The sequence below is a fragment of the Aulonocara stuartgranti genome, assembly GCF_965226115.1.
Source record: "Aulonocara stuartgranti genome assembly, chromosome: 15".
In the NCBI taxonomy this organism is placed as follows: Eukaryota; Metazoa; Chordata; class Actinopteri; order Cichliformes; family Cichlidae; genus Aulonocara; species Aulonocara stuartgranti.
Window position 1 is genome coordinate 19,225,001 of NC_138951.1, and position 17,827 is coordinate 19,242,827.

The 17,827-nt window shown below is 41.1% G+C and overlaps 4 protein-coding genes across 6 annotated transcripts in view; 1 reads left to right on the forward strand and 3 right to left on the reverse strand.

The window, feature by feature from the left end:
* Positions 1-17,827, forward strand: part of LOC309688873 (exostosin-1) — a 368,281-nt gene that overhangs the window by 215,889 nt on the left and 134,565 nt on the right. The gene's annotated exons all lie outside the window — the stretch shown is intronic.
* gnpat (glyceronephosphate O-acyltransferase) overlaps positions 1-17,827 on the reverse strand; it is a 302,570-nt gene that overhangs the window by 87,113 nt on the left and 197,630 nt on the right. The window lies entirely within an intron of this gene.
* On the reverse strand, positions 8,073-9,681 carry LOC309688856 (pteroicidin-alpha-like). The gene is made up of 4 exons (XM_082504879.1): positions 9,575-9,681; positions 9,401-9,501; positions 8,492-8,510; positions 8,073-8,400 (listed from the first exon to the last, which is right to left on the reverse strand). Exons 2-4 carry the CDS (start codon positions 9,498-9,500, stop codon positions 8,247-8,249), a joined length of 273 nt encoding a protein of 90 aa, XP_082361005.1. The 5' UTR covers position 9,501; positions 9,575-9,681; the 3' UTR covers positions 8,073-8,246.
* On the reverse strand, positions 13,042-13,914 carry LOC309688857 (pleurocidin-like peptide WF3). Its single transcript, XM_082504880.1, has 4 exons — positions 13,824-13,914; positions 13,628-13,719; positions 13,483-13,501; positions 13,042-13,361 (listed from the first exon to the last, which is right to left on the reverse strand). The coding sequence occupies exons 2-4, from the start codon at positions 13,716-13,718 to the stop codon at positions 13,235-13,237; spliced, it is 237 nt and encodes a 78-aa protein (XP_082361006.1). The 5' UTR covers position 13,719; positions 13,824-13,914; the 3' UTR covers positions 13,042-13,234.

The following is a 17,827-nucleotide window of genomic DNA, read 5'->3' on the forward strand; positions in this document are numbered from 1 at the left end:
GGTCTTCAGCCCATGTTTTCCTAATTCGGTCGGAATCAACTGGGATTGTAAAGCACTTAACAAACTGAGATATCAAATGTTTAAAATTTGCTTTCCGAATTATATCAAAGTAAGTATAACTTCGTGGCTTCAGTGGAAAGTCTGAAAAGTTTTGTTGAACAAAATTCCTTATTTGAAGATAACGAAAAAAATGTGATTGAGGTAACTGAAACTTTTCTTGAAGTTGAAGGAAGGACATAAATTTGTCATCTGTATATAAGTCCTCAATGTATTTCAATCCCTTTTCCCCCCATTCTAAAAACACCCTATCCATTTTACCTGGTTTAAACACGTAGTTATGTATTATTGGCATTCCTACTGAAAAATCAGGTAGTTTGAGAGATTTCCTAATTTGACTTAATATCTTTAAGGAGTGTTTAACAACAAAATTACGACTGAGCGAATTATTACAAGAACCCGTGTTAGAAAACAATAAGACCGGTAATGAGGCTTCAGATACTGTTGTTGCCTCTACCTGGAGCCAGATCGGAAGCTTGTCATGACAATAATCAATAGGTGAACCCCACTGCCAGTACAATAGAGCTCTTGAATTTGCTGCCCAATAATAATGTCTAAACACAGGGAGACCTAACCCCCCGCAGGAAGTGTTTTTTTGAAGATGAGCCATGGATATCCGAGGGGGTTTTCCTGCCCAAATGAATGAGTGAATCAATGAATCAAGCTGCTTAAAAAATTTAACTGGCAAATGAATAGGAAGGTTTTGAAAAAGATATAAAAATCGTGGCAAAGACACCATCCTAACTGCATTTATTCGACCGATCAGAGACAGAGGAAGCAGTTTCCATTTTCTAATATCCTCTTTGAGCTTATCCAACATTTCCAGGAAATTCAATTTATAAAGGAGTTTGGGATTTTTAGAGATCTTAAGACCAAGATAAGTAAAAGACATAGTTACTAATTTGAATGGGAGTGCGCTGAGGAACTTTGGGCATAGATTATCTGTTATTGGCATAAATTCAGATTTATCCCAATTAATCATATATCCTGATAATTTACCAAAGTATTTAATACAATTTAAAAGATTAGGGAATGAGATTTCTGGTTTGGAAAGGCAGATCAGTAAGTCATCTGCATACATATTAACAAGACTTTCCACCTTCCCAAATTTAACTCCCTGTATACCTGGGTGGTTTCTTATGTTAATGGCTAGGGGCTCCAGGGCTATATCAAAAAGAAGCGGTGAGAGGGGATCCCCCTGTCTCACCCCGCGTTGTAATTGAAAGGGAGAGGATTTATCTGTCACGGTCCGGGGCAGCGGCCGTGTGGAGAGCGGAAGGAGGACTCAAAACGCAGCACTTATTCAGGTGTGAGGGTGATTTATTGATAATATCCAATATAAAGTGGGGATGGTAAAACAGAACTAAGGATGAACTAACTGGGAGAAACTACACAAAGAAATAGCAAACCTGAGCATGAAGGGAGAGCACGCAGGGGATTACACCAGGTATGAACACAGACGACGCGACGAGGAGCAGAGGAAATCACACACTATAAGTACACAAAGAGACACTGGGAAATCACACACAGGTGGGGGAAACAGCTGGACCTGATTAACCTGACGAGACAGGGGAACACTAACACCAGGGACCAACAGAGGGAGCACAAACCCAGAACCCAGTGTCTAAAATCCCAAACACAAACCATCCCAAAACAGCCATGAATAATAATGAAAGTAATAACAATAAAGAACATAAACATAAAGTCACTGAGTCATGGTCGCAGGACCATGACAGTACCCCCCCCTCAAGGGCTGGCCCCCGACAGCCACAGAAACACACCACCAGATCCGGGCGGGCGGCAGGGGGCCCAGGACGGAGGGACCGGGCCAAGACCAAAGACGGAGGCCCCAGAGTCCCAAACAAATGTTCACAAAAAAAAAAAAAAAACTCACAGGGGAGCAGAGTCCAAAACACAGTTCAGGTGGCCGGCCAGGGGCCCGATAACACAGGAGGCCGGGATGGGACAGTTCAGGAGGCCGGCCACGAAGAAGGCCGTGGAGGCGCACAAAAGGTTCAGGAGGCCGGCCGTGCGGAAGGCAACGGCGGCCGCTCAGGCGAAGAGGGTCCGGGGGCCGGCCGTGCAGAAGGCAACGGCGGCCGCTCAGGTGACGGCGCCCGGCCAGTAGCCTAGCCAGCGGTCCAGAAAACGGCCGTTTAGCTCCAGACCCAAACGAGGCTGGGCCAGGCGAGGCTGAGGGCACGGAAGCCGGGACCGCAGCAGGCGGAGATGATGATGCAGACACGGAGGCTGGACCAGACGATGATGCAGACATGGAGGCTGGACCAGACGAGGATGCAGACACGGAGGCTGGACCAGGCGAGGCTGATGAGGACGCTGAAGCTGAGGCTGGACCAGGCGAAGCTGATGAGGACGCTGAAGCGGAGGCTGGACCAGGCGCTGCGGGTGAAGATGAGGATGCTGTGGCCGAGGATGCGGGCACGAAGGCTGGACCAGACGAGGATGAAGCCGGACCAGGCAGGGACGAAGCCGGACCAGGACCGGGCGAGACTGAAGCTGGACCGGGCGAGGATGAAGCTGTAGCTGAAGCTGGGCCGGGCGAAGCTGTAGCTGAAGCTGGGCCAGGTGAGGATGAAGCTGGACCAGAATCAGGCGAGGATGAAGCTGAGGATGAAGCCGGACCAGGCGTGGATGAAACCGGGCCAGGCGTGGATGGAGCCGGGCCAGGCGTGGATGGAGCCGGACCAGGCGATGATGAAGCTGTAGCTGAAGCCGGGCCAGGCGAAGCTGACGCTGTAGCCGAAGCTGGGCCAGGTGAGGATGAAGCTGGACCAGAACCAGGCGAGGCTGAAGCCGGGCCAGGCGAGGATGAAGCCGGGCCGGGCGACGACGAAGCTGTAGCTGAAGCCGGGCCGGGCGAGGACGAAGCTTCAGGCTGAGGCGTGGCAGTAGCAGGTGGTAGCGCTGCAGCCACAGGTGGAGAAGCAGCCACAGGTGGAGAAGCTCGGGCTCCTCGGGCCCCCCAGCCGAAGAAGCAGGAGGCCGGACGGGCTCCTCGGGCCCCCCAGCCGACGTGGCAGTCAGTGTGGCAGGAGGCCGGACGGGCTCCTTGGGCCCCCCAGCCGAAGAAGCAGGAGGCCGGACGGGCTCCTCGGGCCCCCCAGCCGACATGGCAGTCAGTGTGGCAGGAGGCCGGACGGGCTCCTTGGGCCCCCCAGCCGAAGAAGCAGGAGGCCGGACGGGCTCCTCGGGCCCCCCAGCCGACATGGCAGTCAGTGTGGCAGGAGGCCTGACGGGCTCCTCGGGCCCCCCAGCAGGCGAAGCAGGAGGCTGGACGGGCTCCTCGGGCCCCCCAGCGAAAACAGCCGCAGAACCAGTGGGCACCGGGGCCCCCGGCACACATGAAACAAAACCAGTAGGCACGTGGGCCTCTGGCACACATGAAACAAAACCAGTAGGCACGTGGGCCTCTGGCACATTTGAAACAAAACCAGTAGGCACGTGGGCCTCTGGCACATTTGAAACAAAACCAGTAGGCACGTGGGCCTCTGGCACACATGAAACAAAACCAGTAGGCACGTGGGCCTCTGGCACACATGAAACAAAACCAGTAGGCACGTGGGCCTCTGGCACACATACGGAGGGCTGCAGCTGCGCAGAGCACTGACCCTGCTCAGGCAGTGACAGCCCGGTGCAGGTCACAGCTGGCATCTTGGCCTCCAGGGGTCCAGAGTAAGCTGAGGGCAGTAACCCAGCCTCTGGGGAAGCCCCGGAGTGAGCAACAGTCTCTATTGTTGCCAGCTTTTGAGGAACAGGTCCGTTGTAAAACAGTTCATCTCCCTGCTTAGAAACAGCGGTGGAAAAATAGTGTGAATGTTGTGACTCAGCCATTAACTGAACTATGGGTTGTAGCGAGGCTAGCGGTGGTGGTGGCGGCTGAGTGGCTAACTGGAGCGGCGGCAGAACCGGTAATTGTGTCCGTAGGGAGGCTAACGGTTGAGCTGCAGACTGGGAAGCTTGTGGCTGGACACAGAACTGAGCCGGAGAATGGCAATAAAGTCCTGGCTCAGAAGGAGCGGCAGAGAAACAGTCTCTCGGTTTTACAGAGGGTTTGTACACGCCCACTTGGGAAGGATCCGTTACCACGAAGGTAGGTAAGCGACCCGTACAGTCTCCCATCCCGCTCTGAATAGCCCCAGAAAATAAAGTCCCGGAAACTGGGGAAAGCAATGCATCCCGCTCACTCACCGCATCGGGCTGCTCGAAAGTGAATGCAGACGGGGGGTGTAGTCCAAGGTCCAAAAGGAGAAACTCCCGCTCCCACGAACAGAGCGAGCCCAGAAGCCATGGGAGACCGGTCACCAGACGCTGTAGCCGCCTCTCTATAGCGCGCTGGGACGTGTCACCCGGGCTTTCCAGCCACAGGTCGATCAGCTCCTGTGTGGCATCGATGAGCGTCTCCCGTAGCTCCCTGGACGGGTTAAGCGCTGCTGGGTCCATGTTGTGGTCGCGTCGTACTGTCACGGTCCGGGGCAGCGGCCGTGTGGAGAGCGGAAGGAGGACTCAAAACGCAGCACTTATTCAGGTGTGAGGGTGATTTATTGATAATATCCAATATAAAGTGGGGATGGTAAAACAGAACTAAGGATGAACTAACTGGGAGAAACTACACAAAGAAATAGCAAACCTGAGCATGAAGGGAGAACAGCAGGGAGAGCACGCAGGGGATTACACCAGGTATGAACACAGACGACGCGACGAGGAGCAGAGGAAATCACACACTATAAGTACACAAAGAGACACTGGGAAATCACACACAGGTGGGGGAAACAGCTGGACCTGATTAACCTGACGAGACAGGGGAACACTAACACCAGGGACCAACAGAGGGAGCACAAACCCAGAACCCAGTGTCTAAAATCCCAAACACAAACCATCCCAAAACAGCCATGAGTAATAATGAAAGTAATAACAATAAAGAACATAAACATAAAGTCACTGAGTCATGGTCGCAGGACCATGACATTATCTGCATTAGTGAGAATACAGGACACCGGACACAGATAAATCATTTTAATCCAATCCCTAAAGTACTCCCCAAAACCAAATTGTTTTAGAGTCTCAAATATATAAGACCATTCAATCTGATCAAACGCTTTTTGAGCGTCCAGAGAAAGTACTGCTGTTTTAACCTCTTTTCCATAACCTGAGTAAATTGTATTTAATAATAAACGGACATTATTAAATGACCATCTACCAGGAATAAATCCTGTTTGATTAGGATGTATAATTGTTGAAATATGTTTACTCAATCTTGTAGCTAAGATTTTGGTTATGATTTTATGATCACAATTTAAAAGAGCAATGGGTCTATAATTTGCTGGGATGCCTTCCTCCTTTCCAGTTTTATGAAGCAAACAGATATTTGCCTCATAAAGTGAAGCTGGTAACCTTTTATTTTTAACGGAATCATTTATCATCCTAAGCATGAGAGGAATAATTTTATTTTGAAAGGCTTTATAGAATTCATTACCAAATCCATCTGGGCCAGCTGTTTTTCCAAGTGGTAAGGTTTGAATTGTTCTTAAGAGATGTTTTTCAGAGATAGGGGAATCAATTTCATCTCTCAGGGCTTTGTCTAATTGAGGAATAGCTAACCGATCGAAGAAGTTGCTAAAATCACTTTGAGATGGTTTAATTTTACTAGAATAGAGATCTTTATAAAATTTGGTAAAACAAGTATTAATTTCCTTTGGATTGGTACTTACCTTACCCGATTTCATTATCACTTTTTGAATTGCTCGTTTTGCTTGTTCCCCTCTAAGCTGATTTGCCAGCAGTTTCTCTGGTTTATCTCCAAATTCAAAATGTCTCTGTTTGAGCTTCAAAAGAAGATTGCTAACACGTTTATTTAAAATTGTGTTGTATTCATACTTTAATTTCAAAATTTCATTTAAATCAGTTTGCAACAAAGATGATCTATATACTTCTTCCAATTCAGGAAGCTTATTTTCTATTTCTTTAAGTCTTTTTCCCAATATTTTTTTCTTGGAAGATTCAAAGGAAATAATATGACCTCTCATCACGACTTTAAAGGTCTCCCACAAAATAGAATCTGAAACTTCTCCATTATCATTAGTGGCAAGAAACGTATCCATATTTGCATTAAGGTATTTAATAAATTCTTGATCATTCAGAAGGGAAGGGTTAAAACGCCAATTATATTTTTTGGTCAAAATGTTTTTAAAGACCATTGAAACCGGGCAATGATCAGATATTACAATATTATGGTAATTAGAATCAACAACTATGGGCATCAGCTCAGAGGATATCAGAAAATAATCAATTCTAGTATAGGTTTTATGAACATGAGAGAAAAATGAATAGGCTCTCTCAGTAGGGTGTTGTAAACGCCAGATATCAATTAAATTTCTAGTTTTAATTAAATCATTCAAAGTCTCCACTGACCTAATATTGGAGGGGGCTTTTGTAGATAATCTATCCAAAAAAATGTCGAGAAAACAGTTAAAATCACCACCAATAATAATGTTGGCGGTAACTGTCGGTATTAAGTTGAAAACATTCTTAAAAAAATCAGGATTATCCACATTTGGAGCATAGATGTTAAGCAAGGTTATCGGTATTGAATTAATTTGACCAGTGACTATAAGGTATCTGCCATATGGGTCAGCGATCACAGAGTCTGGACAAAATGAGACATTCTTTTTAAAGAGAATCGCAACACCTCTGCCCTTACTGGTAAAAGGAGCTTGATACACTTGAGATATCCACTTTGCTCTTAATGTTTGTTGGTTGTTAATATTTATATGAGTTTCCTGAAGGAATATTACATCTGCTTTAAGTGATTTAAGATGTGAAAAAACTTTACCTCTTTTAATTATATGTCCAAGACCTTTTACATTCCAAGAGACTATTTTTACATCGTTTCCCTCAACGCAAGACTCTTTGTTTAACCCAAACATCAAATATCAACTCGCTCAGATATCGACTTCCATCGCCATCCACGTACAGATACACACATACAAAAAAAAAAAAAAGAAATAACCCCATAGGCACTCCCCAATCCCCATCCACCCCCACCCCCGCATAAAGCACTTCTAAACTGAAGTACTGGCGTCCCTCTCGGCTCAAGGCCGTAGTTGGACCACACATCACAACAGTGGTGTGTAGTTGGAGGATGTGTTTGTGCGGGGGGTGGCGCAAACATTTTTCTTGTAAAACAAAGGGGGGCATAGTAAAAAAAAGTTTGGGAACCACTGCATTAAGTAAACAAGCTCTGTGCAATTTATCATCTGAACAGATAAGTTCCTGATTTCTAACCAGGTTGCTCATCATGTGAATTGGAATCCAGTGTGAAGACGTTTTTAATAACTCCTTTAGCACATTCCCATTGAAAGCCCCAGAAACAGCCTAGATGTGTTACTAATACACCACTTTATTAGTGCTCCATCCTTCTATTTAGCTGAGATGTGTTTGTTAAAAATATACTGTAATTTATTATGTTTTTTTTTTTTTAAATTAAGCTGTAGGATTGTTTTTCTGTTTTTCATTGCTGGTGATTGAATGACAATCTACTCTAACTCCTGAGTCACATGTTCTAACGTCACCACAATGCTAAAAAAAAAAATCCACATCCCATATTTTATCATTTATAATCAGTTTTTCCTTCTTGTCAGTTTATCTATTTGTCTATTTGTATTACTTTCTTCTCACCAAGACGTGGCACCAAGTTTGGATTTAACAATACTTTGCAGTCCTGGAATATCAAAAACTTTATTACAGACAACTTAAGAGACCTATAACCTGAATTTTAAAAACATTTAAAATGAACATACTGTAGTATTGAAAGTGGTTAAGATATTTATGACTATATAAAGGTCACAGAAAAGTTTCAAATTACTTCAACAATAATTCAAACCACTGTGTCCTTTAAGGACAAATGTTTTTGTGCATGCAGATTTATTTTTTAGCATTATATTAAAATGGGTTGGTGAAATAATAAAGCAGTTCTACACATTACAAGTGATGCAGAATATTTAACGTTATTGAGAATTTATTCAGAACAACTTATTTGTCTCTTTAAATCATCTCATCATGTACTCAATCATTCAAACATGTCTTAAAGCCACGCGTGGTTATATTAATTCGGTTATGCATTCTTTTCAACTACAGTAAAGAGATTTAGACTTTCTCTTTCGGGTGGAAGTCTAGTTAAAAACAACTCTCTCTCGTTTGAGCTGCTCTCGGTTAAAGCGTTGGTTCAGCTTTTCCTGTTGCTGAAGTTGTTTCAGTTGCTGTAGTTGTTGCTGCAGTTCCTGCTCTACCTGCAGTTCTCCTCTTTGTCTGCGACGTTTAATTGCGCTGTGGTCAGAGAGAAATGACAATTTAGATCCACATGCAACAAGAGTAGTTGTCAAGCATTTGCAATAATTGTAGAAGCACAAGTTCTTACTCATGGATAGCCTTGCCAGCTGAATAAAAGAAAAAAGAGATGGAAATAATGTAGTATGAATTTGACACAGTATTATACATATAATATTAATGCAGGATGTACAATGCAATTATACCATTCAAAGGGAATGTGCCTGTAGTGTACATCTTACCATACTATAATTCATATAATATAAAACACAGTAATGCAGGATGTATAATGCTGTTACCGTAACTGTAGTGTACAACTTACTTATCCTAAATTAGCTTTGTCTAGAAATGATAATTGAGCTGCGATCATGGTATCTGATACCACGGCCAAAAACCTATTTTTGCTGATAAAATACTTTGAGGAAGCTAGCTTATTTTTTTGTGTTAACTGTATTATAGTGAGGAAGTAATGATCACTGGCATTCCTAATTTTAAGTAAACAAAGGTAAAATAAATGAGGCAGAGGGTAAGATGTTTTCAATATTAGACAATTTTACAGGTCAACTTTAAATTTTTAAGCCCATAAGCCTCCAGCCAAATCTGACATTAGCTGTTGCTTTTAAATAAAATCAGACACCTCACTTTTTCAGAGAAATTGGTTCTCATCCTCATAAGGTTCCCGTGTAAAATAATGAAAGTACCCCTATATGCTATTGTCCAAACTTAAACCTTGGTGTGTTTCTTTCTAAAATTTTAAATGTATATGTATGTGTTTATGGTTATGCATATAGTAAACTTGTGATTTACATAGGAAATGCGAGCAAAGAAACTGGTAAACATAGTAGTCCAACATTAAATTAACATTAAACACTGTAATGTTATTACAGTAGTTACACATCTCCATTCATACATTTTCTACAATTTCTACCAAGATGATGATTATTAGAATACCATGAGAACGGGTTACTGTAAAAAAAAATCTAAATATCAACAAGATTACCATGAATAATTCCACCAATAATATGGGAAATAAAGCCTTCCCCAGGTTCAGCCATGAGGACGACCATCGACAGCACAAGGAACAGTATAGTGCACTTCATCCTAGAGATAAGAACCAAAGAAATTATAAATTGTTGTTTTTGAGCAAAATGGTAACATATTTAACATTACATACCTTTCTGATTGAAATGGAATTCAACTCTTCAACTTTTGGAAAGTAAGTGGTATAAAGCCTACAAGTAATGATCTCTGTCTGTTTACTCATCTCTTTATGTACCAGCTGGATTACTTTGTCTTGCTTATGCAAAACAGGAAGGAAAAGAAAAATTAGACTATCACATGGTATTTTGAAATGCAAAAAAACCTGCATAACTGCACAGTCTTTGGTCATGTAATGATCATCTTTGTGCTCAGTGTCAAACAATTGAACACATTATCCCACTTTAAATCGCTATATCTTGATGAAAATGTTTCTAGAATTTTTTAAATATTTTTTTTATACTTGACCAAAATCTTAAAAACAAACAAACAAACAAAAAGAGCTCATACAGTGCTATCTTTTCTTTCTTCTTTTTTTTTGCAATTTTGCCCAAAGCTCAAGGTGTGAATAAAGTGCAGACTTCCAGCTTTAATTGACAAAACTTCTACCTTTGACTATAACTATTTTCAGAAGTTTAAAAGTAATTGGAAAAATTTAGGGACAGGCAGTTTCATGGTGAGATGAGATCTGTTCCATTGCCTTTCAATGGCAAATTAAGCATAAAATGACTGAAGTTGAACTTTTCAGTCCAGATTACATTGTGCTTGAAAATAGCTAAAATACCCTGCACAGTTCTGGTGAGGAATTCTTTGGAGATTGAATCAATTAACTTTTACAATAAAGATGGGAAAACAAAAGTATGGAGGAGGAAAGGAAGGACTCTAGATCTCTATATTAATATACTATTAATATTAATTAGTGGTGATCTTTATAGTAATATTATACTAATTATGTTTTTTGTCAAACTCTTAGGCCAAACTGCTATCATTCTTGGACCATTGGTGCAATTGCAAAATTCCATTTCCTGAAAGCAGCAACACTGTGCTTTTCAGTGATATTAGGGTCGTCACGGCAATCCCAGGCAAGGCGCCATATCCAAATCTTGGCAAAAAAACAAAAAAAAGCACAGCAAACAGCAAAAAAAAATGTTAGTTTTCTATAAAGCAAAAGGTTGATTCTGCTCATCTGGACGTAGCGTTTTCAGTGGGAAAAACGTTTCGTCATTCATCCAAGTGACTTCTTCAGTCTCAGCTAACTGTGGGCAATCTTATAAACAATACATTTGCACAATGAGTGAAACAAGCCCACTGAATGAACAATGGGCCATTTGACTCTGCGCTTTTCAGTGATATTAAGGTCATTACGGTAAGTAAGTAAAATAAGTAAAATTTTATTTATATAGCACATTTCTAGATAGAAATCACAAAGTGCTTTACAAGATATAACAGATTATAAAAAATTTTTTTAAAAAAAGGTCAGTTCCTTGATCATTAATATGCAAACTGTCATGGCAATTGATCAACAACCCTTGATCAAAGCCTATTGATCAATGGCCATGAATACCATTCACATAGAGTTGCTTAATAGCTGTAATCTCAGTATTGTAAGATTGTGAAAGATGTACTCTTGGGCCCTTCTTTATCCAGAGATGGTTATTTCCTTTTCACGACTTCTGTAGAGCTGCATCACACTCACACACTCTCTTCTCTCAATTTGGTCTTCCTGAGGCTTCTGCCACCCTGTGCCTGGGATTACCGTAATGACCTTAATATCACTGAAAAGCGCAGAGTCAAATGGTTCACGACTTACAGGACTTAGAGATGTTTAAAAAACACTTGTCTGAAGCCAGCAACAGGTTAGACTTTAGAGGGTTATTTTTAGTATAAATAAATATTGTGTTGCAACTTCTTCTTTTAGCTGCTTCCTAATGGGTCGCCACAGTGAATTAGCTGCCTATATTTCACTCTATCCATAGCATTCTCTTCTGCCATGCCAACTCTCTGCACATCCTCCTTCACAACAACTCCTGCCTACTAGTTTTTCAACATCCTTTGTCCAAAATATCCGTTACTGAGGTTGTGCATGTGGCATCATGTAAACATCATGCAAGAACTCTGCAATATTGGATGTGATAACAAGCAGCAATCACACCCAATGACTTATACATTCTTTACATAAAAATTATCATTGCTATTTGTTTCCCCTTAACAGCTATATTCTGCTGCCTTCTTGGGTGCAGGAATAATCAAATAAAAAAAGAGAATGTTTTTTGATCATTTTCCTGGTGATTTAGATAGAAGACGATGAAAAACAAACTATTTATCTGATATGGCAGCATCAGATAAATAGTACTATCAATTAAAAGCTGTTTATCCATCCATCCATTCGCTACCGCTTATCCTTTTCAGGGTCGCGGGGGGTGCTGGAGCCAATCCCAGCTGTCATAGGACGAGAGGCGGGGTACACCCTGGACAGGTCGCCAGTCTGTCGCAGGGCCAACACACAAGGACAGACCATTCATACTCACATTCACTCGCACATTCACACCTAGTGGCAATTTGGATTATCCAATTAACCTATCCCTATCCCCACTGTTTATATTTTTAAAATCACCAGTATCTGTTTCAAACAACATTTGATTTTTGAAAAGGGTGCTCTATGAGAGTGGTACACTGGGCACACATCTGCTGTTCTGGTCGCAGGTCCATCATCATCAACATACATTACACAGCAGTGGGGAATACATTTAATTGTAATAAAAGTACTGAATATTTTATAACTACATTTTGAAACATAATTGTGGAGTGGAGAGAGATAGGACCCAAATGACTGACTCACAAAGACATTCTCAAAGATACGGAATGGCTAACTGAAGGCCGGATGGTCCTGATCCCAGAAAGGGACCGGTCCCATCCAACTACCGGTCAATAACCTGCCTCAGTACCACATGGAAGCTCCAGTCAGGCACCATAGCGGCTAAAATGAACAGAATGGCTAACCGAAGGCCAGACATTTTTTCCCCCCTATAATGACTTCCAGAGCAATAACAGTAAACTTTCCACACAAATACCTGAAAGATGACATAAAATGTGGAGTCTGCAAGGCGTTGTAACGGGTTGTGTTCAGTGGTTGAGAGGAGGCGGTAGAAACCTTAGCAGGATAGTACGAAGAATACATGATCACACTGGTACTGGGAGTTCCACAGCGTATCCTTTTATGTACCTTCTCTTCATCAACCATACAAGGCCCGGTTGAACGGCTGCTGCTTATCAAACATGACACACAGTGTTCATACAACCTGTAACGTTGCAAAAGTTTGTGGAGAGGTAAAACATATAAAGTCTGTCTCTCTACCTGCACAAGCACATTGTTCCCATAATTCACAGAGAGGGCAGTGCCACACACTAATGACATCATAAACCCTTGGCTTAGGTTGCATTGAAGAGACACCACATCATTGTGACTGTTACAGTGTGCCCTATATTAAATTTGCTTACCTTTAGCCCTTCAAATTTCTAAGGGCGATCGAGTTTGTAATAATCAGCTGCCTCCTTTTGATGTATTGCAATCATATTTGTATTACATAAGCCTAGACACCCAAGGTTTCAGCATGCTATAATATGAATTTATTAAAGAACAGACAATTCACAAAAACAAAAACACTAAGAGTACTTTATCAAGTAAAGTAACACAAAGTATAGTTTCAAGAAATAATTAGCTGCATTTTATTTCTGTTGTTATAGACGAAGCTTTTCTTTTCAATAGAATGGAGGTTTTTTTGGTGGTAGCTTGAATTTAGTCAAAATTAAGTCGACGACGGTGGTAACTGATTGCACGCTTATCCAGCTCCTGATCTTTTTGCTGCTCTTGCTTTTGTTGGACATCCTTGACAGCATCCTTGACACCAGGTCCATTGACGAGCCTAGTGGTAGCAAAGCAGACACATTACAACAGAAATTTTGCATTATACTACCACTTTTACTACTACTACTACTACTGATTATTATTATTATTATTATTATAACTGTTATAAACTCTCTTACCGATGAAGAAAATGTTTGGCTAAATAAAACAAACGAGAAGAAAATAATATAAATATATAAATATGAATATTTAGTAGTACATTCAGCACAATTGTATGCTTATGTCAACCTTTTTTTCTAAAACATGCTTTTTCAAAAACTATACCTCCATGGAAAACTGCGTCCCAAATGCACTCTCCAGGTTCAGCCATGAGGGTGACCATCGACAGCACAAGAAATGCCACAATACACTTCATCCTAAAAAAAAGAAAAGAAAAAAGAATCATCATCAGGAATAGACATTGACCATTCTCAGCACATTTACAGAATAACTGTGATTCATCTGTTATAAAACATGTTACCTTTTCCACTCTCTAAATGCCAAATGAAAGTCTTTTATCACAAGGGATTTAGATTTCTCTGACGGCTGAGTGGCTGGTCAGGCTCTCTTTATATTTGGTGGACATGCATGCGTAGTAGCTGTGGTACATGATTACAGGAAGGGCACAAGAATGTATACAGTACCATCAGTTCACACAGGTCACACTTTTTATTACTTCCCCATATTTAAAATTTTCTTTAACTGACCTAATTAGACATGTTTCATAACATTACTGGAAAGCTGTTTTGATATTCAAATTTTTAATTATGTTTTAAATAAAGAATAAAAAAATAAACATTTACTGCTGGTAAGTGTTGTCTCCCTAGGGTTTAATGATGACAAATCTTAACCCCATATTTGAAACTGACAGTAAATTGAAGAATATTTTTGGGATGACTAAAACTAATTACTGATTATTAACATATGACATTGAACATTTTTTTATTTTTATTTTTATTTTTTAGAAATAATGGCTATAGGTTAAGAATGTATACAAGTAAAAAACAAACAAGCATACTCTGCCCCTATTAGAACCAGTCATTAACATGGAACAGTGTGACTTTGGAAAGAGGAAATAACACATTCACAATTACCATATTGGCTTGCCATAAGTGGCCAAAACTTTTAGACTCCCTGTCACGGCGGGGTGCGCCGATGTGCGAGGAAGCAGGACCCAAAAGCAGATGATGGACAAGGAGTTGTAAGTTGTAACAGAAAAGTGATCCTTTATTAATGACGGCACAGGAAACCAAAGCAAACTGACAAAAACACTAAGAAACAAAAACACTAAGAGGGACTGAGACCAAAACATTATAACTATAACTGTGGTGGAAAATAACAGGCAAAGACTAAGACTACCGTAGAATAACAGACGAAAACCATGACTGTGACTGAGGTCAAATAAACAGACGAACCGACAATGACAAGCAGAAAACAGAAGGCTTAAATACCCACATGAGGTGATCAGTGGAAGTAGAGACACATGGGGGAACAGCTGACAGACATAACCCTAATGACAGGACCAAGAAAAGAAAGCTAACTATAATGAACAAGGAACACAAGACACTGTCAAAATAAAACAGGAACACTAAAACTAAGCATGGCAACCCAAACTTAACAGACCTAAATACATAATGATAAATACCAAAACCCCAAAACATAGAAAACCAAGGAACAATAAACAATAACAACCCAAACTAAAGACAGATAGGAACTGACACAAAAACTAATAACATATCAAAAATGAAACAAATACAAAAGAGAGGCTCAGAGCACTGGGTCAGAGACCCAGCCTGTGACACTCCCTTCTGATATTGCATGATGTTTGTTTGTACTACACTGTACTCCTTTCCTGGGTTTAACAGCTTGTTTCAGATTTTTTCTTCTTCTAAGACCTCCATCACAAAAACGCAGTAATCAGTCACAAAAATGGGCAGCACTGGAAAACTTATGATACGTGATATATGATGTGATATATGATATCATATGATATGATATATAATTTCTTTGGCCACAGTCAAATTACTAAGGTTTCTGGAGTTTTCCTGGTAAATGCCGACTTGTCTACAATCCTTTGGTAATTTGCCTCCAAGCAATAGTGACACTTCAAAAATATTCACTTCAATAATGAAGAGACAGACAGATTTATTTATTTATTTATTTTGCCTGTTCTGTCCGGCACTGTAGCATTCAGAATTATTGTCTGAAGGTCAAGAAGAATTCCAACAGCTTTACTTTTATTATTTATTTATTTATTTATGTAATTATTTATTTACTTTTAATTCTAACTTATAAAAACCAAAACAGACCGGGGAGAGAGATGAAGAAAAAAGAAGTTGGACAGGAGAGGGAAAGAAACACAGGAGAAGAGAGAGGGAGAGAAAAGACATGCACTGTGCGATTTTTTTCAATCACGTTATTCAGCTCCTGCTCAAACTGTACGATTGACTTGCAGGGGTTATAAGTTTGTTGGTCTCGATGCAGGGTCTCACACTATACAGCCCGATGCTCTGATGCAACCTGAGTGCTCACACTGTCCGTCCCTAACAAGTTATAACACAAAATGTCTCTCCCTCTCCCAGACACACACACACCACCACCATCAACTTTGCTAAATTGCTAATGTAAAAACATTGACCAGACAGCTGCAATTGAGCAGCAATGTCCACCCAACAATTTTTTACGGTTGTTGCGGTCGTGATAATTTTGTGAGGCCACATCGAAAAAGCTCGGATGAGCCTGCCAACTTCTACAAGTTGGGCCTCCATCTCTTGTGTCCAGATCACACGCTGCACTGCCATGGTACTCTGTCTTTTTGACTTCCATTTCTGTGTTTGCGCATGTGCAGTGTGAGAGGTTGCGTTAAATCGGCTCGTGGCATTGCTTCACGAGGGGCGACCAGGATTTCAAACAGGTTTCATTTTCTTGTGATCATACGATTGCTGATCGGGAGCTGGTTGTGAGGTGTTAATCGCTCTTCATTACCCCATGTATACTACACAATGCACGACACACGATTAAGGTGAAACTCTGGCTGATCCCCAAAATGGTCACATGACTGAAAATTGTCTCAAAATGGGCCAAAAATCGCACAGTGTAAGCCCAGCTTTACATGTACACATGCAGTTACTGTCCCTCCATTTAAAAAGACAGAGGCGTCACAGTGAACTTCTACATTCAACACAAACGCTCTCACAACCCAAATCCTGACTGAATGTTGTTGTCGGTATTGAATACATTTTTTTTTATTAAATTTATTTATGCTGTATGCATTTTGTTCATTCCTAAGTTGTGAGTCTACACAACAGCAAAATGCTGTCTTTAGTTATTAACATTTGAAATGATGAAGGCACTTGAAAGTAACACAAAATTAGGTGCCTTTCCAGAAAAACAAAATTCAGAAGTATTTAAGGTTAGCATAAAACCCTGTTTACATTTTTTCCAGCCAGGCTTCTAGACTTCTGATTGGCCAACACTTCTAAACAGTTAGGATTTGGCATGTTTCTGACAGCGCTTGACTGCGTTTTTGGCGTTTGCATAGTCTGTGTCTGGGAGTACCTGTTTGTACACAGGTGTGTACAAACAGGTTGGGCATCTGATTAAAATGCCTCCTGGATGAGGTGTTCTGGGCATGTCCCACCAAGAGGAGGCCCCAGGCAGGCCTAGGACACACTGGAGAGATTATATCTCTCAGCTGGCCTGGGAGAGCCTTGGTGTTTTCCCAGAGAAGCTGGAGGAGGTGGCTGGGGAGAGGGAGATCTAGGCTTCTCTACTAAGGTTCCTGCCCCCACAGGCCCAGCCCTGGATAACCAGAAGAAAATAGATGGATGGAAGCTTAACCAAAGTCCTTTAAACACAGGCACGTTTACATTCCAGGTCTCTAAGAAAACTCAGTATATATAAATAAGAAAACTGTGTTAACTAAACTATATTAACTAATTATTGTGTGTAGTTAAAATCACACCAATGTTGTGTTGGTGTTCATTAAAATGTGCTCAGAATTTTGCAAAAGAACAATGATTCAGCTCATAAATCATGACCACTGCTCTCCCCTGCGTAAGCTCCCTTTATAAGGTTAAAAGTATCATTATAATAAAATGTTATGGTCAATGTTATGGAATGCTGCACTGAGGTCTAGCAGGGCAAGAAAATACATTTAAAAGTCCAAAATGCAAGTCCTCTGTCACATTTTCCAAAGTTGTCTGGTGGGCTGGATTGGAGTCTTTGCCAGACCGTTTCTGGCCCCTGGGCCTTATGTTTGACGTCACTGGTTTATAAGGTCTTGAAAAACAAATAAATATAGAATCATCTTGTGTCATTCAAAATGTGTATTCTATGAGAATATTAGGTAATTTAGTACAGCATAGTAAAGACTAGGGCTGCACGATTAATCGTTAGAAAATCGCGATTTCGATTCATACTTATGTGCGATCTCATTTCCAAATGACAACGATTTAAAAAAAAAAAGAAAGAAAAAAAAAGACG